General features: G+C 46.7%; 1 protein-coding gene across 5 annotated transcripts; it reads left to right on the forward strand.

Moving 5' to 3' along the window:
- Positions 1-252: 252 nt before the first annotated feature.
- Positions 253-25,463, forward strand: LOC115021796 (plakophilin-4-like). 5 transcript variants are annotated; one of them, XM_029452476.1, is made up of 22 exons: positions 253-576; positions 1,323-1,519; positions 9,116-9,228; positions 10,044-10,078; positions 10,519-10,638; positions 11,492-11,646; positions 12,777-13,233; positions 17,427-17,597; positions 18,097-18,298; positions 18,409-18,541; positions 19,235-19,448; positions 20,680-20,863; positions 21,498-21,615; positions 21,753-21,947; positions 22,079-22,252; positions 22,393-22,543; positions 23,048-23,240; positions 23,320-23,404; positions 23,551-23,668; positions 23,754-23,885; positions 23,966-24,039; positions 24,299-25,463. In XM_029452476.1, exons 2-22 carry the CDS (start codon positions 1,394-1,396, stop codon positions 24,554-24,556), a joined length of 3,408 nt encoding a protein of 1,135 aa, XP_029308336.1. In that variant the 5' UTR covers positions 253-576; positions 1,323-1,393; the 3' UTR covers positions 24,557-25,463. The 5 variants fall into 5 exon arrangements, with proteins under 5 accessions (XP_029308336.1, XP_029308328.1, XP_029308343.1 ...); XM_029452468.1 differs by having other exon boundaries at positions 1,334-1,519; XM_029452483.1 differs by having other exon boundaries at positions 1,334-1,519; positions 10,519-10,632.
- Positions 25,464-25,490: the final 27 nt, after the last annotated feature.

The raw sequence follows: 25,490 nt of genomic DNA on the forward strand, positions 1-25,490 counted from the left end.
CCCATCAGGACCAGTCAGGCCTACAGCAGCGTGCGCGCGCGCGTCTGTGCGTGTGTAGTGTGTTTTCTCCTCTACACACACACACACACACACGCGCACAGACGCGCGCGCGCACGCTGCAGGCTGCTTCTTCCCTCTCCAGCAGCGCAGTTCGCACGGAGCTGCCGCGCGCTGCTGCGTCTTCCTTTACATCACGGCTTCAGCGTCGCGTGCATCTCTGCATCAGCGGTTCATCGATCCCGGTATCGGAAAACAATCCATAGCCGCATGGTGACGTCACGCCGTTGATCGGTAATAGTGGCTGGGCGGGTTGGTGGGCGGGTGGCTGTGTGCCGCGCGGACGCCAGGGATAGATGGGTGCATTGAAATCCTACACCGGATAAATAAAAGAAAGCAGAAGAAGAAGACAATATCGCAACGAGTGGTGTGTGGACGTGCACGGGACTGTTTGTTTTGTTTATTTGTCAGCGCGTGGGAAATGTAGTAGCTGTCACGGCCGCTTGCAGGAGGAGGATGGATGCGTAACAGGACGGTTGGAGCCAGCTGTGGCCTGCTTCTAACGGCAACATCTGGCCGGTGAGTCGCACTGACAGCCGCAGCCGCTTGCCAGGCGGGCGGGCAGCTCGGCTCCTCTGAAGGATGCACAGAAACGGAGAGGGAGGCTCGCTTTCAGTGCAGCCGCGCTCCCGGGGAGTCCGTGTGACCTCGTCCTTGGCTGTTGTTGAGTGATTGATGTGCACGTTTGACAGACAGGCTGCGTGAAGCATATGATGGAGGCTCATCGCGGGTAGCTCAAGCTCTAATATGAGGAGAGAACGTGACACGCTGTTAAATGCTTTCTGTGCAGCCTGCATGCACACCTGCACATGCAATGCATAACCTTTCAGGGAAAACTATTGCGTTGTGGGGAAATATATAATATAATGTATACAATATGTGTCAGTGAGGGTTAAATCCCCACTGGATAGCCTCAAAATACCATAGATTAAAATGTGTATATGTCAAAGCACTAGAATATTAGTATTATGAATCCCTACAGAAATTGATAATAGCTGCATGAAAAGCAACAACCACACTAAGTCACCATTGGGGTATTGTAGAATTGTTATAGTGATATCATAAGGTCACTGTAAATTCTCTAGCAGTCCCTGCAGGGATATTACAGAGGTTTAATAAACAGAGTAGCTTCAGGTCAATGTGAATCCCTGCAGGAATATTATAGCAGGTAAAACACATAAAGTCACACTTAGAGGCCCCCGGGGGCATGACAGGGATTTTCTGTTCAGTGTCTCCTCTTTGTGCACATCCTAACCGGCTTGTAGTCCTTCTGCAGGGTCAGAGAGGGCGCCTCAGCAGCCGGCCGGCTCTGGATTATAGTACCGAGGTGGAGGAGATGGAGGAAGGGGACGCAGAGGGGGAAGGGCCCTTGGTGCTCAGAGAGGGGCCGAGCGGTCACGGCCTCCCGCCGAACGCCAGCAGCACCACCACCAACAACCTCCTGGCGTCTGTCAAAGAGCAGGTAGGACGCAGACGATGCTGCATTCACACCCTCATCGTTGTGTGTGTGTGCTTTTCTCACCAATTCATTCACTTTGGAAGGTGTGGATGAACGATCTTATCTACTCCAGGATGCCCGGTCTGCATTGGACCTCATTGCACACATACAGTATGGACAGATTATTAGACAATGGGCCCCCCCCCCACCCGTTGTACAGAAGACCAACACACTGAAAGTGACACAAAAAGCAGTTGTTTGTAATCGTTTTGGTCTCTTTGTGGATTTGATTGAAGAGTTTGTTCGGTAGTCCATTCATGATAGCATCACCTTCTGACTCTGGTAGGGGGGGGGAGCCCCGCCCCGCCCCTCTGGCCCCGCCCCTGCTTACGGGATAAATGAAGTCTGTGATTCCCTCAAATTTACTGAGCAAATCCTGAGGATTATCTCAAGATGAGACTGCAATATAATGGGTCTCCATGCTAAACTGAGCCGCCCGAATTTGCACCCAAAACTCTATTAAAACTCTCCTTAACAATTTCATCGGACAAGTGTTTTTAAAAACACTGAGGAACACATGTTTTCGTCCGTGTGCGATGTCATTTGTAGCATAATTCTTCATTTGAACGATGATGGACACGGATTATAAACAGTGTGAACTTCAGTATTTCACTTGTCGCTGGTAAAATGATGTACAGTGTCATTAATGTCTCGCTGACAGATCTGTTTTTCCCACCGCTAACTTTTTGACACCCGTTGAAAAGCATCAGCTCTGTGTTATTATGTGGGAAACAGTTGCAGCTGCAGTGAATCTCCGTCTCTCCGTCTGTCTCTCTTCCCCGCTGTTATTTTTATGCTGCTTTCTATCCCGTCAACATTGGAGTCTGTCTGTTCTGCCTGCTCTTAATTATGCCTGGACAGTGTCCATGTTCTCAACCTAGTCCCTCGATTTGTGACTCGATTGCTATTTAAAGGCTTATAATGTCCGCTGACTTGTAATCTGCAATCTCTTTTGAGCCATCAGACAAAAACAAGGGCCTCAGATTGCTCTTAAATCTGAACTGATGTGAAGTTTTGGCTTCCTTGATTTCCGTTGAACACACTAGGAGCTGCTTCGTCACCCCTCCATCATACTTAATGCTTCAGAAGCTCTGCTTGCAGCCACGACTGCTGCATCAGTTCCCCGAACATGCGTTGAAGGACACGCATGTGTAGCTATCTGATGCCTTTATTATAACATGCAAAGTTGCTTTAATCCAGCATGCATGCAAATCCTCGTAGCTAATCTCCAGAGGAAAGAGCTGCTTTCTTGATGTCTCCACTCAGGGGGCGCATGTTGATAACAGGATGGAAATAAATGGGTGATTACCAGCTAACACACATCTTATAACGTGCAGCATGATTGCAATTCTAAAGTTGCAAGACAGAAAACAGCAGAGACAAGAAAACATAATGGAGTTGCTTTACCTTTCTCTGTGTTGAAATGCAGACCACAGCGCTGCTCAAGCGTCAAATCTACCGCCTGCAGTTCCTCCACAGAAATGTCAAATTAGACATGCTAAATGGAGCACATCAGCTACTGCCTTCCATTGTGTTTGGGGCCCGATGCTTCTCCACTTTGCTCTCATTTAGCCCATTCAAAGTGGGAGAGTGATGGACGTGAGCAGGCAAGTGACTGCTGTAGATGTGGCGACTTGGAAACCTAAAACCTATGTGTGTGTGTATTATTTTGTCACTTCTCGGGGGAAACACTGTGAGATTGATTAGATGATGAGACAACGGCTTGCAGCAAAGATGCGCCAAAATGAAAGATGAGACGTCTGTCGCTGCTATTTGCATCATTTGCGAAATCAAGACTGAAATGTGTCCCCGATATCACATCTAAAGCGTTTACAGAGCCGTCACAATATGACGTCTTACCAAGCGTGTCTGGGTTGACATTGAAATTGACCTCCAACTTCACGTCAGCATATTTACGCGGTCGCTTTATACACTTTGTTTTCTGCAGGGATTTAAATAAAGGAGATATAACGTGTCAGTTAATGAGCTTTAGTGGAGCTGGGAGGCAGATTGTGTTTTCCTTTCCAGTCTTGCTAAGCTAAGCTAACCGGCTGCGTGATGTAGCTTCATATTTCACACACATCCAACTTCTTCAACTGCAACTGTTTTAAGTGTCTTTGGGTGTTGGAACGATGCTTGGCTGCACAGGTGCATGATGGTCAATAAATAACATTATCCTGTTAGGGAAAACAAAGCAAGTTCGTCTCCTAGGTGTTCAAGCAGGTTCCCACTGAATGTGACGCATGGTGCTGCTAAAAACAAAACATGCCTGCTCAGCAAAACCCCTCCGAGGATGGAGAGGAGGGGAAAACAAGCTCAATGAAACAACAACTGGACCACGTCAGCGCTCTCCACGCTGGGATTGATTTTGACGATTAGAGCCAGAAACGGCACGTGTGTCGTCAAAGTAAATTTACCGAATCGCGATGCGAAGGATTGATGGAGCTGTGTGGCCACTTTGACTTTGCGAGAGGTTTGCTTCGCATGAGCTGCAGGGTCACACTCTGAATCTGAGGGTTAAACCGCCTCTGTCAATCCAGTTATGTCACCGCCCGCCACATGATGATATCTGAGGCACAGAGCTGTTGCAGTTTGACATCTGGCTGCATTTGAATGCATGCTCTCTGTCATGTTTTCAGGAAAGAGAGAGCTTATGATGGCCTGTTGTTGCGGCCTGCCGTGTTGATTTCAAGATCATGGATGCTCAAGGTTGCGTGTCATGTTAGCCGCCTGCAGCCGAGTCATGCTGGTGGAACAGGAAGCCGATCGCATCAATCTGTGATGTTCTTTGCATTTCCAGGAGTAATTTACTCTCATTGAACCCAATTTGCCTCCACCTGCCTCATCTCCTTAGTGCCTTCCACTGTCTCCCAGAATGCCTTTTGACAACCCTCAGAGAACGAGCACAACTTGTTGCTTTCCATCAAAATGTGGGCGTTTGGGGGTATAAAGAGACGGGAAGTGTTTTAATCCATCGATGGGTTACACGTGTAGGCGGAGAGAGCACGAGAGATGGCAAAACAAAAGCGGGATGCGCAGCATTCAGGTCTATTGTGGGTGTAGTGTCTCTGATGGTCTCTCCCTGCACGATTGTTGAATGACATGATGCCTCTGGATAGAAATAGAAAATAGACACGATTAATGTTGTGGCTGAAAAGTTTCCTGCCGTGTCAGACGATGTCATCGCAGAGAACAAATGCTTCTCTGTGCAGCAAAGTGGGCCTGGAAATGTTAATCTGCCTTTTCAACAAAGTCTTTAAGTGCTCTCTTTAAGATGGCGATTTATAGCAAGAGCAGCAATGTGTCGCAGCGGCAGAACTAGGCCGAACATTTCACGGGTATCACAGATGCAGTCGGGATAAACCAAACTGCCGGGCTATGATTAGATACGGCAGAAAGGAATAAGACGCAGAGGGCTGTGGTTAGTGTCACTAGATAAGAGAGAGAAACACTTTGTGACGGCGCACAATAATCCGTGGTGAATCGTCCGGTAACCCCCAGCTGGTACGAAGCATCGCCTGGCACGGCTCTGCGTCGACCTGGCAGGGCTGGGCGCGTTACCAGACATCACGAGGTGACTGGCGCAGGGCGCAATGTGGCTCCTCTTTGTCCCTCGAGGCGTGCCGTAACGTGAAACAAGGAGGGCTGTGTGTTCCCGTGCTGTCTCTGTGCTGCTCTGAAGCGATGTGAGGAGATGTCGAGGCGCAGAGGCTGCGACAGACACCATGGGGTTTGAATGGCTGTTGTGTCCCTTTAAGTGCAGAATCAATCTGCATGTGACGCTGACACTTCACGCGACCTCTTGTCGTCCTTTGCGTCAGATGCATCTTGAACTTCTACTTTTCCTTTTAATGCAACTTATTTCACACCATGTTCCCGTCAGAGCAGATGCAACATTGTTTTCTTCTCTCTTCTCCTTCAAGGGTTATCTCTCTTGTACGATCGCTCATTTGCATCTTCCTGTGTGTGATCGTGTTTCATTGTTCTGTTTTCCTCCGTTGAACCTATTATTTCTCAACACACTGACTTTCTTCTTTCAATATATTCTCTTTATGACTCACCTTAAAGAAACCCGAAGCAAGCGACTCGCTCTAGAACACTTGTACCGACGTAACGATATTAAAATGTCACTTTACATGACTTGTGTCAGTCTGGACTCAAAATGAAAGTATTGTTCTGCAGTTGCACAATTAAATTAACATTTTTGCAATATTTCAGAGCCATATCAACCCTAAAATATCTCCAATTAACTCGGATTAATTGCTGCAATTCAACACTTATTAACAGCAAACGTAGCTGCGTGTACTTCCTCCTGGGGATCGTTAAAGTTTCACACAGTGATGAAGGGATGAGTCATAGTCAGTCCCCTGTCTATATGTGTGCCATTCTTGTTTAGATGTTATGTGTTGCGAGTTATATTCGATTTTCGAAGCAGGCCTTCAGCTTCCAGAGCAGTTCATAGTGCATGTGAGCGACCTGATGAGAACATTAACTAAATCACTGTCCACCATCTGACCGAGGAGACTTTGTGCATCACATGTCCAGAGCTGACCCAAATACAAAAGAGCTTTTATCAAGAGATGTAAACAGCTGCGAGTGTGTCTTTTGTAGTTTTTAAAGGATTATGATTTGAAGGGCTTTTGACCTCCAGTAAAAATAAATGTTCAGATCATCAAACGTATTTTATTATTCGACAAAGATAACCCGAGTAAACCATAAATGCTGATTTTACGTATTGAAGGTAAAGAGTTATTCACAACCTATCGCATCCATGTAAGAAGTACTTGCCCCCATAGGTGTAGTTCCACAGATCATCTTCACAGGAGGTGTAGTTCCACAGATCATCTTCACTAGAGGTGTAGTTCCACAGATCATCTTCACAGGAGGTGTAGTTCCACAGATCATCTTCACTAGAGGTGTAGTTCCACAGATCATCTTCACTAGAGGTGTAGTTCTACAGATCATCTTCACAGGAGGTGTAGTTCCACAGATCATCTTCACTAGAGGTGTAGTTCTACAGATCATCTTCACTAGAGGTGTAGTTCCACAGATCATCTTCAATAGAGGTGTAGTTCCACAGATCATCTTCACTAGAGGTGTAGTTCCACAGATCATCTTCACAGGAGGTGTAGTTCCACAGATCATCTTCACAGGAGGTGTAGTTCCACAGATCATCTTCACTAGAGGTGTAGTTCCACAGATCATCTTCACAGGAGGTGTAGTTCCACAGATCATCTTCACTAGAGGTGTAGTTCCACAGATCATCTTCACAGGAGGTGTAGTTCCACAGATCATCTTCACAGAGGTGTAGTTCCACAGATCATCTTCACTAGGAGGTGTAGTTCCACAGATCATCTTCACAGAGGTGTAGTTCCACAGATCATCTTCACTAGAGGTGTAGTTCCACAGATCATCTTCACAGGAGGTGTAGTTCCACAGATCATCTTCACTAGAGGTGTAGTTCCACAGATCATCTTCACAGGAGGTGTAGTTCCACAGATCATCTTCACAGGAGGTGTAGTTCCACAGATCATCTTCACTAGAGGTGTAGTTCCACAGATCATCTTCACAGGAGGTGTAGTTCCACAGATCATCTTCACAGGAGGTGTAGTTCCACAGATCATCTTCACAGGAGGTGTAGTTCCACAGATCATCTTCACAGGAGGTGTAGTTCCACAGATCATCTTCACTAGAGGTGTAGTTCCACAGATCATCTTCACAGGAGGTGTAGTTCTACAGATCATCTTCACTAGAGGTGTAGTTCCACAGATCATCTTCACTAGAGGTGTAGTTCCACAGATAATCTTCACTAGAGGTGTAGTTCCACAGATCATCTTCACTAGAGGTGTAGTTCTACAGATCATCTTCACTAGAGGTGTAGTTCTACAGATCATCTTCACTAGAGGTGTAGTTCCACAGATCATCTTCACTAGAGGTGTAGTTCCACAGATCATCTTCACAGGAGGTGTAGTTCCACAGATCATCTTCACTAGAGGTGTAGTTCCACAGATCATCTTCACAAGAGGTGTAGTTCCACAGATCATCTTCACAGGAGGTGTAGTTCCACAGATCATCTTCACAGGAGGTGTAGTTCCACAGATCATCTTCACAGGAGGTGTAGTTCCACAGATCATCTTCACAGGAGGTGTAGTTCCACAGATCATCTTCACTCTCTCTCCCCTCTGTATCTTTCACACACCGTCTTCCCACACACACACACACACGTTTATTAACAGATATTGTTCCAAGTCGTTGTCGTTGTGTTGCAATGAGCTCATATAAGATCCAACATAATATTTAAACAGAATTAATTTTAGCAAAGAATCTAAATAAAAACTCAACCACACACACACACACACACACACACACACACACCCACACCCACACACACACACACACACACACACACACACCGGACACTCTCTGGTCCAAATGATCCAAATGATCCAAACTGAAGGCGTGAGCGTGTGTGCGATCTTTAGACGACTCACTTCACTGTCAGTAAATCATCACTTCCTGAATCGCTTCACAACGAGGCTTCTGCAGAAGCTGTGTGTTTTGCAGCCAGGTGGTGCTTTTATATTTAGACGTTCTTCGCAGACAGATCATCCTCCCGCGGACCTCCTTGACGACACCAGCTGTGGTTCCTCGAAGATTTATGAAGCAGCTGGGAAGCGTCTGTGTTATGTAACAGAATACAGATGAGGGAGTGCCAAAACTACCAGCTATCCCACCACAGGCGGCAAACATCTGCTGCACCTTCATACCCTTGAGCAAGGCGTTGGAGCCCTCCCAGCTCCAGTAATGGGACATTTCTTTAGTGTTCTGATGCTGCATGTCACGTCCTTTCTGTGCATGATCACATTTTGAGACCAGAAGCACAAAAGGTTTTGATTATAGTAATTACTTACTGCCATGAGAAACCCTACAACTGTCCATTATGGACCGTGTGTTGCACGATGACAACACAGGATGATGAATAAGAGTGGTGTTCCTGCGGGGCGCCGTGTATTCAGCATTAAGAAACATTAACATGCTGTAATGTTCAGGCCTGTGAGACACTGCTCATCTCATGTATAAGATATACATCAGAGCAGTTTACACATTTCCCATAATGACATAATTAAATATTTAAATAGGCCACTCAAAAGCACAGCAAGCTTTCTATTGATGTATGCTCCTTCAGCTCTCTGTCGGTCACTATCAACCCCTCCAACAGGAAGTGAGGTCACATCCGTTTCTACCGTCTGCGGTAAATGGAGGCCTTGAAATCTCCATTTGCTCACCTCCGCTCGGTCCTCTGTGCTCTGCGTGTGATTACATTACCTGAAGTGAAGGCCAGTGAAAGGTCTTGGGCACAGTTTTAGTGTTTTAAATCTTCAATCCCCTTTAACAGTCGATCTCAGGGCGGCGGAGGAATCAGTCAAGTCATTCAGGACAAACGCAAAACGGGTTTTACATTTAATTCTAACTGGCATCAAATAGGGCTTAAAAAGGAAGCTTAAATTGCCGTGTCGTGGATGTCGGGTTATAATCACTGCCGTAAATGTCTTCCTGTAGGAGCTTCAGTTCGAGCGGCTGACTCGGGAGCTGGAGGAGGAGCGGCAGATCGTGGCGAGCCAGCTGGAGAGGTGCATGCTGGGAGCTGAGTCGCCAGCGGGAGACAGTAGCAGGTAGGCATGAAGTGTTGTATTGCATCACAAATGTGCTTCCTTTAAACAACAAAGAGTTTCTTCTAATGTTGTTTTAGTCTTTGAGGCCTGCAGCTCATTCATTAACGTTCGTAATGTCCCTTTAAAATGCGCCCGCAGCACTTCGCCTTGTTGTTATATGGATCACAGTTGGCTGTAGATCCTGCGTGGTCGCAGACTGCTGCGTCACGCCACATAATAGTGACATTCGTCTTCATGAGGAATGATGTCCACACAGTCGACGGTCACATTGTGCTGTCGCAACCTGCGTACATCACTCTCAACACACCTTCAGACACACACACACACACACACACATGCATGAGGAGGGGATATGCACCCTCTACAAATAGTCCAGATGTTAGTTTAAGATGCAAGATTATTTTTGATTGTCACACTATCTTATAAGCTCTTGTACATAATAGTATTTATCTGCACAGGTAAAACGGGTTCTTGTTATCTGCAGAGATGATTTTCTTGCAGCTGCAGGTGTTTTCTTAGCCCAGATAACGCGGTTATGTAACGTGTCCCATCCCAGCTGACTCTCATTCTTGTATTAATTTAAAAAGTAAATTGAATTTCACACAATACTGACGGAGGCTTCATTCCCTTCAAAATGTATTTAAGATTGAATGTGAAGGAATGTTTTGAGGCAAAAGATTCCTTAGATATATATTTTTCCTTTTCCCTCTCGCTGGACTGATTGAATGTAAAGTGTTCGGACTGTGATTTGATTTGCGTCGCTCTCTGCTTTCCTCCTCTCCTCCATTTCCTCCTCTTCCTCTCTTCTGCTGAAGCTCATCCGAGAAGTCGTTTGCATGGAGATCTGCAGGTATGATTTCCTCACTTTTAACATTTAAAGCTAAAGATAAGGTCTCAGAAAAGATGACCACGAGGGGTAAGATGAAGTGTCGCCGTCTTACGCTGCAAAAAAAAAGGTCCCACGGCTTCAAATATGATCAATAAGAAAAGCATTTCTCCAGATGCAGAGAGACAACTGTGTCCCGTGAAGCAAAAACAAAACAACAGAAGATATGAGCTTTCAAATGGACCCATTTACTATTCTGTCACAGATCCCTCTCCTCCGTTTCCTGGACCGTTCTTCACTGTCGGCTTTCCAATAAAACAAAAGCACTTTTATAAAATGCTGTTTTCTTTTTGTGTCAAAGACTCAATGCATCTAATAATCTTGATTAAGAGGATTCTGTCTGCACGGGTCTGTTGTTTGACTAACAGTGCACGCAGACACGTAATGGCAGATTGCTTCCGCAGGTGACGAGTTGCAGGGCGGAGTCATGGAGGCGTCTGGATGTCCTGGGCGTCACCTGGAGGCGGCGGAGGAGGGACTCTACATGCCTGAACTGGACCGCGCCTCCCTGCATGACAGTGAGGGTCTGTTAAATGTTCACACCACACAGCGGCGGCTATCGAAGATGTTTTAAAGCAGAATCTGATCCCACGTGTGGTTAACACGACAGCAGGAGGCGTGCATGCTTTTCCAGACGCTTTCTCCGATTTCTATTGAATAATGAATAAAAGTACAAATGTAGAGGCGTTATTCTTTACTTTAAAGCGTCTTGCCAGAAGAGTCTCACACCTGGCAGCTCTGCAGTACAACCACGGCCTGTCGCTGTTGGACGTTAGGCATCTTCGCTGGAGCGGTTGACACTTCGGTCCATCAAGCTTCCTCAAAGCTTGTGTTAAAGCATAAAAAGACAGGAGGCTCATGGAGCGGGGCGTCGATGCAGTCAGTGCAGCTGTGAATTCTTATGTTGCTGAAAGTATTCCACAAAAAGAAGCAACTGATTTTTATATATTATCAAATATCAAAACTGTGCAACATATTATGCATCCAATAAAGTCTGAAGCGAGCCCGAAGGTTCAAGCTCTCTTATTAGAATACATTACAATATCATCCGTACACATTGGACTCTTCCTTTGGTCTTATTTATATTCCATACAGTCGGTCTGATGGTGCAAACATATCTCCCCAATGCTCCTTCTTCCTCATCCTTCATCATTGTTGGAGCTATATGCAGATTGTTCCAGGAGCAGCATAAAGGTTTAATGCAGAGATGCACGTGCGTGTATTTATATGCATAATGCCTTTTAACAAGTCATGTGAGATAATATGCAAATCATCAAACGGCGGTGACGGATGTGGAGGAGCCTGCTTCAACGTTTCACAAGAAGCGGTAACAACGAGCTCACAGTGTTTCCTCACATTCTCTCTCTTTCCTCTCAGGCTCAGGAGGTCACTCGGCCCAGATGACCTCGTATTCAGACAGCGGCTACCAGGACAGCAGCGTTAGCTATTACAGCAACCAGAACGTGGTGCGCTCGGAGCCCCGAGCCTCGATATCCAGAAGCCCAAGAGCCGAGGGTCAAGCCTCTGGGCAGGTAGGCAGGATCTGCTCTGCGTTACGAATGAATGAACTCACTTTGGACTCATGGAGAAATACTCATTTCAACATCTACAGTACAATTAGTCCCAGCTGCTGATGAAGATCACACAACGTGGTTGAAAGCTCGATTGTTTTCTCAAACGAGGAATCGTATTCTTCTTCTCACATGGTGTCACCTGAAGTAATAATTACCGTCATGAAGGATGAAGAACATCAGTCTTACCTTAAAATGATCCCGTATTCTCCTTTCATTGTGGATAATAATTATATGTGTTTTGCACGACAGTAGAAGCAGGATGACAGATAACAGTGAGCCCGTTCTCATGGATGGGTTTACATGTCTCGGCTCTTCATTTTCCTTCGAGGCGTTTGAGGCTTTGATGGATTAAGACGGCACAGATCGGCATCCAGTTGGCTTAGTTTGTAATTGAGGGACATTTTACATTTGGTAATAAGGAGGAAAAAGTACATTTGTCACCATAAATATGAAATATTCCGTCAAATCTTCCTGGAAACGTTTTCTACTGACTCCTCGCGGAGCTCAGCCTGCAGTGTAATGAATCCAGACAGTTATTCAGAGGCACGCAGGTTCACTCACTTGGACAAATGGAAAAGATAATGATCATCAGGCGTGATAGAGCATCCTGCCTCTACGTGTCACATGACTAGTAACGGGTGTGTTTGTGTGCAGATCTCTCACAAAACAGAAATGTTGATGTTTAATTGTCATCGATGTCATTCTATGATGGCGTTGGAGGATTGTCAATAACCCTCTAGTGAAGCTTTGCTAAACTGCTCCACACATGCAGGATGCAAAAAGGATGTTTTGCTTTGCATGTTTGGATCTTTTGGTAAAAACACTTTGTCTCAAAGATGTTTTTGCTTATTTTCATAGAAGACGATTTTTGCAATCGTTAGGGTTAGGGTTAGGGTTAGGTTAGGGTTAGGTTAGGGTTAGGGTTAGGTTAGGGTTAGGTTAGGGTTAGGGTTAGGGTTAGTGTTAGGGTTAGGTTAGGGTTAGGGTTAGGTTAGGGTTGTGTGCATGCATAATTTACTGGTGTTTGCTACTCAGGCTTAATGTTAATGACTACATGTGAAACGTATCCGTCTCCATCTTCCCTGCAGGTGTCTGGCCGGGTGTTGCGGAGGATGGCCTCGCTCCCCTCCAGGAGCCAGTCTCCCGGCGGCGGCACTGCTGGCACCGTCTCACCCTCCCGCATCTCCCTGAGAACATCCCAGGGCAGCAACTACGATTCCCCCATCCTCTCGGAGCCAAAGCCTCTGGCCGCCGTGTTCCCCGGCAGCGCCATGCCGCTCTCCTGCCCTTCGCCAACCTCCCCGACGGACGTCACGCAGGCCCTGGGTGGTGGGGTCTTGGGAAGAGGTGGAGGACGTCTGGGCTCCACTCTGTCTCTGGTGGAGGGGAGGTGTTTGACGGGGTCACCGCTGCGTCCGGGGATGACGGCGGTGCCGCAGCACTACGGCTCCACGCTGCCCAGGCAGAGCCAGCCGCTGACCTACGGAGCCGATCCATACGGCATGTACCAGAGGAGCGCACTGCCCCGCCCCGACAGCCTCATAGGTCAGTCCCACAAGCTGTCACGTTAGCTACCACTAGAGCTATGGAATATTAAATCCTTTGCCTTTCTGTAATTAAGTCATTAATTCATTCGACTTAATCTCCACAATATCTCTTTAGAGCCTGAAATCATGAAGCCTTCTTTATTTTATCTCAGTTATCGTCCCATGCAGAGATTAAGTTCTGTGACATGATAAAAACCTTCCACGAGGAATATACAGTATGCTTACATGTCCACATCCTGCGAGTGAACCTCTGGGACCTTCACGGCCTTCGTCCTTGACGGCGTTTGGTGCTTTGATATTGTGTTACGCACAGGCATGAGAGACTAATGAATGCACATCGACTGAAAGCTGCAGTCTCCCTCTACTCAGCGCTCCGTCTTCTCATCAGACGCTCAGTTTATGCTCTGGAGGTTTGCCTGGTCAAATCCAACCAGGTCAGAATCTGGGCCGGAGAAACTTGTGTTAAGTTTCCTTTGATAAAAGCACTTTGCTGCAGAGCGTCGAGCGTCGCTGCTGCAGTCGAAGATGGTTTGAATGTTTGCCCGTGTAAATAAACAAAGCCACGCTTGATTTAATAACCCTTTGTCCAGGGAAAGTTGACTGAGCAGATTATATATCGTAACACACAACACTTTGCTCTGCAGAGTTTCCTGTATCTGTGTGAAGCACAATTATTCACTAAAGCCGCGTGTTGAACAAACTGCAAGCTCGGCAGGTGATGTTATCTCCCAGCAGACTTAGGGAGCTCATTTCACGGAGCCTCTCGTCAAACGATCTCCCAGCTCTGCTAGATAATGCTGCCGGCTTGGATAACATTTCATTTGATGCATCCCAGTGTAACAGAAAACAGGAATGTAATCTTTAAGCGAGGGCAGGATTTCACTTCTACCAGGTAGATGTTTTTGAACTAATCTTGCTGGGGGGGGGGGGGGGGGGGGGGATTGCTCTGCAGCAGGCTGAAGGAAAACAAGTACAAGATGACAACACACAGTGTAACTGGGCACAAAGCAGGGAATCACAGGAGCCTCTCGTAAAGTGCTCTCTCGTGCACCATTTAGCAAATTGATGGCAGGGAGAACAAACCCTGTTAGTATCCATTGGTCTTAAGATGAAGCAGTCGATAAGGAGCAGCGGTCAGACGCTAAATTACTTTTGCATATCACATATACAGTAATATGCTAAGCATGCTTTACCAGTTGAAATACATGCATGCATAAGCTAAATCAAAGATGGATTCTCAGGGGAAACACTACATATCTTATCCCAATATTATATATTAATACTGTACAGTGTACACTACATGGACAGAAGATATCCTCATAATTACAAGAAAAGACTAGATGCTGCATTTGGTATCGTAGTATCGTATGTCCAGTATAATAAGAATACCTTCCTGTACTGTAAGTCATCTTTTTAAAGCCTCAAACGCACTGGTTCAGCTCCTCAAATGTAGATATCTGCTGATGATTTTATGAGGATGAGAATAAGTTGATTGACTCCCTGGAAATCCGACCTTAGCCTTCCTCTGTCTGGTTAAGACAGCTGCGCTGAGGCTGTGTGAGGAACACGAGGAGGATTATTTCTCTTCTGCAGCTGCTGTTCATTGAGTCTGGTGTTCACAGTCAAACCAAAACTGTAGCTTTAAACCAGAAGTATCAAACCTTTTAGTAAGGCACGACCTTCCGGCTGCAAAGTTGCATCAGAAACATACAAAATCTATTGCGGCAACTTCCCCCCGACACTTTGCTGTGTAGCTGATGGAGGATTTACTTCTTTATTTTTTTGGAAAGTGCTGCTGATGCTGCAGCGACACAGATTTATTCCTCCGTCCTGCCCACTGTCACTTTACTAAGCCGCTCCCACTGACCCATATAGGGGTGTTTCTATCACAAAGCCCCCGGGGAGCATCAGCGTGTGATTATCAGCTGACGGCACTGGAAGACTTCATTACGCTGCAATGTGTTTTCATTTAGTCCATTTTCATACGATGCGTGCCCTTCTGTGCATCGGTTCACGTGGTCAATGATGTGCAAGCTCATTGATGTACCTTCTGTGTTGTGTTTGTGCATGTGTGCAAAGAGCACGGTGGACGGATGGTTGTGTGTGGGAGGCAGAGTCAGTGAACTAAATAAAATGCCTCCTATTCTCTAGCTGAGTGGTTTTCATCCTGCACTGCTGCTAAGTGGCCTAATATGTCGCCTAAATCCTTATTCCCAGTTATCCTTCAGATCCAACATAATCCCAGATTACACGAGGGAGATAAGCAATAGATGGATATACAAGATTAGGCTATTACTGATCAGCGCCTCTCGTAGCTTAGGTAGTGAAACCTGGTGAGCAGCCAAAACACCACCGTAAGCTGCGCGATGGTCTTTTCCCCCGTGGAATCGGTTAAAACATTGCAACGTCACCAGCGTGGTTGACATTTTGAACTATGAGCGAGTGGAAAATAGGAAATATATTAAATTGTATTTGTGTAATAGTGCAGTGATACCCAGGCTTTGTGGAGGAACTGGAGAGGAGCTCAGCAAATTAGAACAATTAAGAATTCAGATTTGCTTATTTATCGAGTCAACTGCACCACAAGATCTAAATATTTAGCTAAAAGTAACGAATAAACCGTTAACGAGTTCAAATTAATGAATAATCTGTTCAAATAGAAAAGCAAAAAGTAATGAAAAAATGGTTAAACTATTTAACTAATAATAAATAAACCGTTTAAATATTTAACTAATATTAATAAATAAATAATTAAAATATTTTACTAATATTAATCAATAAACAGTTTAAATATTTAACTAATAGTAATAATAAACAGTTTAAATATTTAACTAATAATATTAATAAATAAACAGTTGAAATATTTAACTAATAATAAATAAACAGTTTCAATATTTAATTAATAATAATAAACAGTTTCAATATTTAATTAATAATAATAAACAGTTTCAATATTTAATTAATAATAATAATAATATTAATAAATAAACTGTTGAAATATTTAACTAATAATAAATAAACTGTTGAAATATTTAACTAATAGTAAATAACTAATAATAATAAATAGTAGTAGATAAATGGTTAAAACATCCTAGTACTTCGTAGTAAGAATGCAGATTTGACCAAACTAATCCTCACGTTGACAGTTTAATGGTATTAAATTGTAATTACTACTGCAACAACATCTTTTTTATATAATCAATACTGTCGAATAACATCCAGCGTAAAATCACTCAGAAAGGTGGTGAACCTCTGCAAAGCAGTTTGATTCAAACCTTCACCACTCGAATCATAATTCATGTTTCATTCTGCCACTTTTCAAGGTTTTGGTATCTTAAGCGTCCTCTGACCCGAAGCTTTTGTTACGTGTCCTTCGCTGCTGAAGACCCCTGAAGAAATAAATGGAGTCAGGTCCAGATTCAACAAGACGTTTTTTATTTCCCTCTAAAGGAATGTTCCTTTGCGATAAGAGAGTTTCTCGCTTATGTGAAGAGGGCTGCAGAAGCAAACAGCTCCTTCATCAGCAGCTCTAAGTGCACATTGTGCTTCAGCTTGTTGGACTGATCCACAGAGGCTGCCCCCCCCCTCCCCGTATGCCCTAAAGCCTCTTTATAATTGCAGCGCTCTTTCAACTGATCTGCTGTAAGATTGCAGGATGGAGAAACCCTCTGCTCTGCTTGTTTGACTTGCTGATGACGACGCCTGCAGTCGACTCTGAATGACCCGAGTCCGCATGCGTTTTATAAGCACAACAGCGGTCGGGATGAGTTATGAAATACAATCTCCGTCCGCGTGGCCTCACCTACCGATGACACGTGTGTGAGCCAAGTGATGAGATGTGATTTATGTGCGAGCATGACGGCCATTTATCTGGTTGTTACTGATGTTACGCAGCTCTCTTTCCTCTCGCGTGTTTGTAGAGAATCATTTGATCGTTCTGCTCAATTATTTTCACTCAAATTAGGATTTTCTTTTATGGCGTGGAGGTCAAGTGTTAGTGAACTTGTGTGTGTGTGAATGCACGAACACATGGATGCATGCGTGCGTGTGTGTGTGTGGTCGCAGCTATTGCGAATTTGTGCTTGTGCTGCACATGATTATTATTTAGTCATGGTTTCTTAAGATCTCAGAAAAGCCGGATTGTTATCAATCGTTTCCAAACAATAATTTTGTTTTGGACTTACGTTGCAGGGCTTCACAGCTCGTACGTCGGTCACGCGGGGCAGATAGATCCGGAGCTGAGGGCGGCGATGTCTCCAGACTGCCACATGACGCCCGTCTTCGATGAGCGCTCCTTCCACAGCCCCCTGTACCACAGCCCCTCCCACGACCCCCAGGACTCCCTCTACAGGACGAACACAGGTACTGCAGCACGTCACAAGTAGTGTATGGCATTGAATGACTCAAACGACCTCCTTTTTCACATCCGCGTCCCCCTCAGGGTCCCCGGTCCCCGGGTTGAGAAGCCGGGCTCAGTTTAAGATTATCTCTCTAAAAATCAGTGACTGGAATCAGAGTGTACAGGCTCAGGAACTGTTGTTATTATCGCTCCCCGAGGTCAGAACTTAATTAGGATGAAACCTTTCATGTACTGCTGCTCTGCAGAAAGATTTAAAGCTGAAAGCTCTGCGGAGTTTGATAGTGGAGGATCTAAGGAGCCATTTTAGTTTCGTTTAGTGGAGATTTAAACGCCTCTTTTAAGCACTTGTGTAACGTGACAGTATTTTATCTTTAATGTGACCTCAGGTGTATTTTGCACTTCATAGCTGCACACGGCCTCCAGTCTTGAACCCCAAGAAAACAAAACCTGGATCAAATGTATTTCCCAATCACGCTCTGCGTCCTCCTTACGTTCCCGCAGGTATGGCGACGCTCCCTCGCGCCACAAGCCACTGCGGCACGCTGCCGTTCCAAAGAAGCAGCTACGGGCTGAGCACCGCAGCTCTGTACGTGGACTCCTACAGGGTCGCCGGCGAGCCCGTCTTCTCCCACCGGCACTCTGGCCTGGTGGAGCGGGTGGCCACGCGCACCCCGTCCATCGAGAGCATCCATAAGGACCCCAGGTACTCACACACACAGCATGTTAGGGCTGTCACAATGTCACCATGCGTAGTCAGATTTCCATTGATGGAGATGAAGTGAATGAAGGTTTTCTCTTTCTCTTGCCTCTCAGGGAGTTTGCCTGGCGCGACCCCGAGCTGCCAGAGGTCATCCACATGCTGCAGCATCACTTCCCCTCCGTCCAGGCCAACGCCGCCGCCTACCTGCAGCATCTGTGTTACGGAGACAACAGGGTCAAGGTGGAGGTAAGGTGACAGGGACACGCTGGGCAGCTGAAGCTCAGGTTCCCCTAAAGGAAGACAAGGAGCAGACGGTACATTTAACTCTCATTGCTCCTGCAAGTGTCGCTCCTTTACGTTGCCTCACATATGTCCCACTCCCTGCACTCTCTAAGAGTTTATTCTTTACAGAGTTTCAACTTTGAATTTGTCTTCTGCCAAACTCTGAGCCAAAGCGCCATCTGCTTCAACAAAACTTAAAGTAACATTGACGCCAAATGTGCCGTCGCTCCGACACGCCGCAGCGCAGCTCGCTCTCTCTTTGCTCTGCTTCCCGTGCAATAAATAACTCCGACACAATGGCGGAAGCTTCACGTTTTAGTGCCGTTTGGTTTCTTTGGTGATGAGCTTTTAATTAGCCTTTGGAGCGGCCTGGAAACGCGGCAGAAACAAATGTTTCCAGTGACGGTTTGAACACAGGATCAGAGAGAAACGGGAGCGTCTGCTGCTCTCCTGAGACGCGGTTATTTTGAGATGACACGAGAAAGTTTTGAACATGCCTCAGTGGTGTTTTATTCCAAAACATTTCAGATACATATCGCTAAATGGAATGAGTGCAGGGTTAGTTCTTTAAAAGTGTGTCGATTAAACGCAAAACTTTATTAACACGCTTTCATGAACAAAAGACTGAATGTTTCTGTGCATGTCTGTGATCTGCAGGTCTGTCACCTGGGAGGGATCCAGCACCTGGTGGACCTGCTGGATCACAAGCTGACCGAGGTCCAGAAGAGCGCCTGCGGGGCCCTGAGGAACCTGGTGTACGGCAAGGCCACCGACAACAACAAGGTGGCGCTGAGGAACTGCGGCGGCGTGCCCGCCCTGCTGCGCCTCCTCAGGAAAACCACCGACAACGAAGTGCGCGAGCTGGTCACTGGTACGTCGAGTCAGGTTTCATTTTCTCAACTGCTGTGTTGACATTTCTATAGCTCCCAGCTGTTTAGTGAAACAGCAAACGAGGAGCCCTCAGAAATACACAGTGTGGTTGTTAATTGAGGCCAGTAAATACAGGAAATACAATTTAATGTGAGATTGTCAATGACTTAACTGAGAAATCCTTTTTAAATCATGGAATTTAAAGAGAGAGAAATGTTTGCTGCACAGCTGAGCGTCTGTACATTTCAGAAAACACAGTTATAGATTATTTTCTTTCAAGTTTGTGCAACAATTCACGATTAAACAGCAGAAAAGCTTTTAAAAGCGCCCTCCATGTGACTCCTCAGCCGAGTCTAAACTCACTGACAATAAACATCTACAACATAACCCAAAACAAGAACATCCAGCAGTTTCTGAAAGTGTTAGGTAGCCGTGACGAGCGACCACACTGACAAAAACATTCAACATTTGAATCCTGCTCTGGTGTGTGTGGGCGTCCACCCGGCCGGCCGAGCGTCGCTCTGTGTCGCAGTCTGACTGGCTGGCGGTGTATAAATCTGTGTATCGGCTGTTCTGTGGGAGGTGAGAGCGACAGCGGCTTAAACACTCAGCGCTCAGTGTTGACAGAACAGATCTCGGCACAGTCCTCACGACAGATGCTAAGATAATGTGCTTTGGAAACAGCTCTGCAGCCACCGCACATACTGTTTAATATCAGGAGATAAGGAGCTGCTGGACGCCTCACATCCTGGGGAGGGCACAGAGGAGAGGATAGAAAGTTTCTATTTTAAAACTGAACATGTCCCATTATTATCGCTGCTCTGTTTTACACTAAGACTTTGTGATTTACTGATTATAGATTGTGGGTGGAGCAGGGTGCAGCAGGGTGCAGCATGGTGCAGCAGGGTGGACCAGGGTGCAGCAGGGTGCAGCAGGGTGGAGCAGGGTGCAGCAGGATGCAGCAGGGTGCAGCAGGGTGCAGCAGGGTGGAGCAGGGTTCAGCAGGGTGGAGCAGGGTGCAGCAGGGTGGACCAGGGTGGAGCAGGGTGGAGCAGGGTTCAGCAGGGTGGAGCAGGGTGCAGCAGGGTGGACCAGGGTGGAGCAGGGTGCTTTGCGCTAAGCTAAGCTAACTAGCTTCTAGCGGTAGCTACATATCCCCTTCTCATCTAGCTCTAAGCCTCGGGTTTCAGTATTTCCCAGGTGTCTCTGAACACTTGAACCCTTCTTTACAGGCGTCCTGTGGAACCTCTCCTCGTGTGACGCAGTGAAGATGACCATCATCCGTGACGCTCTGTCCACGCTGACCAACACGGTGGTCATCCCCCACTCGGGCTGGAGCAGCGTCTCGCACCGCGACGAACACAAAGTCAAGTTCCAGTCGTCTCTGCTGCTGCGCAACACCACCGGCTGTCTGAGGTGAGGAACGAATCAAACGCACCCCCTGCTGAATGTGTGAAGAGATTTGGATTCAGTGGTCGTCGTTTCTCTCCGTGTAAAACCACAGCACATAATCACGTCATATAGCCGTCAGTGACAGGCGGTGTAACGGAGAGGAAGCATCAAGTGTTAAGTGTGCATTTGACCACATTGGCCTTCAGAGGCAAATAACAGCAAAGTGTTATCTGTTAAAAATCAAAGCCTTGCTCAATTTTACAGCAATAAATGCAGAATAATAGTGTCACATGACTGACGGGACACACTCTGAACTTAAAGTCACCCAGCTGCTGGTCGATCATGACGGTACACAAACTGTGATAATGTATTCCCTTTAATAGCTTTAAGTGACTCAGGGAAACTTCATCTCTGTGCACACGAAGCCTCCAGGCTGTAGATTGATGGTATAGAAATGCATTGTGGGAGTTATGTGCTGTTGTGCAGTCTTCTCATGTCAGCTCTCCATTAGTGGCAGCTGAAGGTTCCTATTGGAGGATCAGCTCCTTCCTTTACTTGTATCTGGGCAGGTTTTAAGCCACCCTGTGGGGGAATCCACACACTGCACCTCAGTTTGAATTAATGCGTGTGAACGTGTGTGTGTGTGTGTGTGTGTGAGGAACCTGAGCTCAGCAGGGGAGGAGGCGAGGAGTCAGCTGCGTTGCTGTGAAGGTCTGGTGGACTCGCTGCTTCACGTCCTCAAAGCCTGCGTCAACACCTCCGACTACGACAGCAAGGTGCTGCAAAAAACACACACACACACACACACACACACACACACACACACTGTCACAAGCCATTCTCACGATCTTACCCCTAAAATGTACACCGCTACATTCAGATTCACTCATATTTATATTGTTCTGCGTCTCAGATCGTGGAGAACAGCGTCTGCACCCTGAGGAACCTCTCGTACCGGCTAGAGGTGGAGATGCCCTCCTCTCGCCTGCTCGGCAACCAGGAGCTGGACACCCTGCTGGGCTTCTCCTCCCCGGCCAAGGAGCTGGACTACATCTGCTGGGGCAAGAGGAGGCGCGGCAGGAAGAGGGGCGGCTGGCCCGACGACAAGGTAGCAACACAGAGGGGGGGGGGGGTCCCTAAGAGGTCCTGTAAGAATCTGAGAAATGGGGGAGAATATTGTCTCACAATAAAATACTTTGTGCTCTACTTCAAAAAGTGCAATTTGTGTGTTTGGTGCAGTGGGACGGCGTCGGGCCGATCCCGGGTTTCTCCCAGCACCTGCGGGGGGCGGAGCTGCTGTGGCACCCGATGGTGGTGAAGCCGTACCTCAACCTGCTGGCCGAGAGCTCTAACCCCGCCACGCTGGAGGGCGCCGCCGGGTCGCTGCAAAACCTCTCTGCTGGAAACTGGAAGGTAGAACTCATCTCCATGATGGCGGTACCACAACACTTCACTGATTTAAGCAATAAAAGTGTGTGTGTGTGTGTGTGTGTGTGTGTGTGTGTGTGTGTGTGTGTGTGTGTGTGTGTGTGTGTGTGTGTGTGTCCGTCCAGTTCTCAGCCTACATCCGAGCGGCGGTGCGTAAAGAGAAAGGTCTGCCCATCCTGGTGGAGCTGCTGAGGATGGACAACGACCGGGTCGTCTGCTCCGTCGCCACCGCCCTCCGCAACATGGCGCTGGACAGCCGCAACAAGGAGCTCATAGGTCCAAACACACACACACACACACACACACACACACACACACACACACACACACACACAGAACACGTTGAATCCACAAACACATCAGCAGCTTGTTAAAATATGTTCATATCACAGTAAGCGCACAGCGCCCCCTTCTGGACAGCACGGGTACACACCTGGAGTTACAATAACGTGTTCTGTATTCTCAGAAACACTTTATTGTTATATTATATATTATATAAAGTAAACAATGAGAAGACGCTCCTCCTTCACGAGCGGAAACATTGATGCATGAATGATTATGATCGATGCGTCACACAAACTAAGTGAGTGGACTCCCCCAACCGTAAACGCAACAATGACAAGATGATGTCAGCGCTCTGCCTGTAAACAATGTGAACATGAGTCATTAATACAAACCGCAGGAAGTTATGGCGGGGGCGCACTTCATCACAATTATGTTGATGTTTCACTTTAATACGAAACATGATGGACGACAAGTGACAAGTGTCTCCTCCTGCAGGAAAGTACGCCATGCGGGATCTGGTGAACCGGCTGCCCGGCGGCAGTCCAGCTGTGCTGTCGGACGAGACGGTGGCGTCGGTGTGCTGCACGCTGCACGAGGTCACCAGCCGCAACATGGAGAACGCCAAAGCTTTAGCCGACAGCGGAGGCATCGAGAAGCTGGTGGACATCAGCAAAGGACGGGGGAAAGGGTAGGAACAGTGACTCCATTGTATTTACGTTCATGTGACGAGGGAACTGACTCCATATGTGACACGCTGTGTGCGGCAGGTACTCGATGAAGGTCGTGAAGGCAGCGTCTCAGGTGTTGAACACGCTGTGGCAGTACAGAGAGCTGAGGACCCTCTACAAGCAGGTAACCAGCACACACACACTTATATATCATATATATATTATAACACCTGTCTGCACACCTGTAATCACACACACACAGAGGGGGAGGGAGGAGAGGCTGCAGTGTGTGAGCATTTATCACTAAACGGATGAACTTTGTGTGTGCAGGACGGCTGGAACTACACTCACTTTGTCACACCTGTGTCCACGCTGGAGCGAGACCGCTACCTGTCCCAGCCGACGCTGCCCACCAGCCCACTGCAGATGTCCCCCGTCATCCAATCAGGTGAGAGCAACTGACAGAGAGGATGTGTCTGAAACGGACTCACTCATCAAACATGAAGTCATCTGAGGATTGTTGTTGTCCTCAGGCGGGAGCGCAACGTCCTCGCCGGCGATGCTCGGGATAAGAAGACACAGTTCAAACTACCAGAGAGCGCAGTCGTCTATGCAACTCGACACGTATTATGGAGACAACAGTTTACACAAACAGCAGTACCCAGGTCTGTGCTTGTACTGCGGCGTGAACCAAGGAGTCATCAGTAGTTATTAATGCACACACTTGCTTCTGTGTCCACTTCAGGGTCTGAGAAGAAAACTCCGTATTTCATTGGGACATACTCGTCACAGTCAGGAGAGGATCTGAGACGGTCCCAGGTAAGACTGCAGATCTCAATCAGCTGTTCATTGCAAACAATTCACTGGTTTCAACTTCTTCACTGGTATTTGCTGGTTTTCTTCGTCCTCCAGGATGAATGTGCTGAATATTTGGGGGTTTTGGACACTTGGTTGACAAAATAAAAGCAGTTTCAATATATCAAATGAGCAGATCCATCCCAGTAGAATTAAGAACACAGTTTGGTATTCTCATTTAATGTTGCTTTGTATAATCATATTATAAATGTTCCTCTCCCAGCACACGGAGCCGTTTTACGACGAGCCCGACAGGAAGAACTACAACAGCTACAGGATGTACCTGTCGTCCCCTCAAGGCTACGGAGAGGAGCAGTACGAGGACGAACCGGTCCACCTGACCCCGTCCTCCCCCGACGGTTACGCCGGCCAGTCGCTCCACTTCAAAGCCAACACCAACTACGTGGACTTCTACTCCACCACGCGGAGGCCTTCAAACAGGGCCAACAAGTTCACCGGCTCCCCCGACTCCTGGGTGTAGAAACAGAATGGACAGCGTGTACGTCGAGCTGTTTCTGTGTGTGTGTGTGTGTGTGTGTGTGTGTGGGGGGGGGGAGCGCACGCCGTGTGAAAGGACGAGGACGCATGTGAATGTGCATCTGTGTTGAAACTGTACCTGAACGACCAGGGCTCGGTTTGACCCTGTGCACAATAATGCAGATAAACGTGACCTTCTATCCACGCGCCGGCTCCTCGTCGTGCTGCGAGCGGAGGAAGTCTCTGAAATCATTTGACCTCTGAAAACACAAACTTTTATCTGCATTATGTCGCACGTGGACTCAGCATCTATTCAAAAGGTGCTTTGTGAGAACCCCAGCCCTGACCTTGTTGTTTACGAGTGTTTGTTAAAGTCAACTTCATTTTTTCTCTCCAGTGAAAACGTGTTTGTTGGCTTTATAACATAAATATGGTTCGCCAGCATCATCATGAATGTGAGAGACGAATACTATGTATAGGGATTAAACACGTGAGCAGCTAAACTAACTAAAACCACAGCATCAAACCGGATCAAACTCGCTCTACGAATGAAAACATGATTGGACCCAGGTGTCGGGAACCTCTCAGACTCAGAGATCCGGAGTTACATCTGTAACCTGCGTCTCTGTATGTTGGCCAAAACGTGCAGTAATATCATAAAGTTTGTGAAATGTGTGAAACTCTATTTGTACAGATACAATGGTTTAACTGTCCTGTTACATTGTTGTATTCAATATGTAGAACTTTATATGTGGTTGTGTGAAGAAGACTTTTCTATTATTTATTGATTTCTATTCATTTTTCTTGTGACCAAAATACTCCATCTGTCTGTTCTGTCCAAAACTGATGATGTGCAATGTTACAGAGGGAAATATATGTATAGGGATTAAAGATTATATCATGGCAGGATATCTCACAGTCTCTCATCTTCCTTGTGA

Source organism: Cottoperca gobio, chromosome 2, assembly GCF_900634415.1.
Source record: "Cottoperca gobio chromosome 2, fCotGob3.1, whole genome shotgun sequence".
Taxonomy (NCBI): domain Eukaryota; kingdom Metazoa; phylum Chordata; class Actinopteri; order Perciformes; family Bovichtidae; genus Cottoperca; species Cottoperca gobio.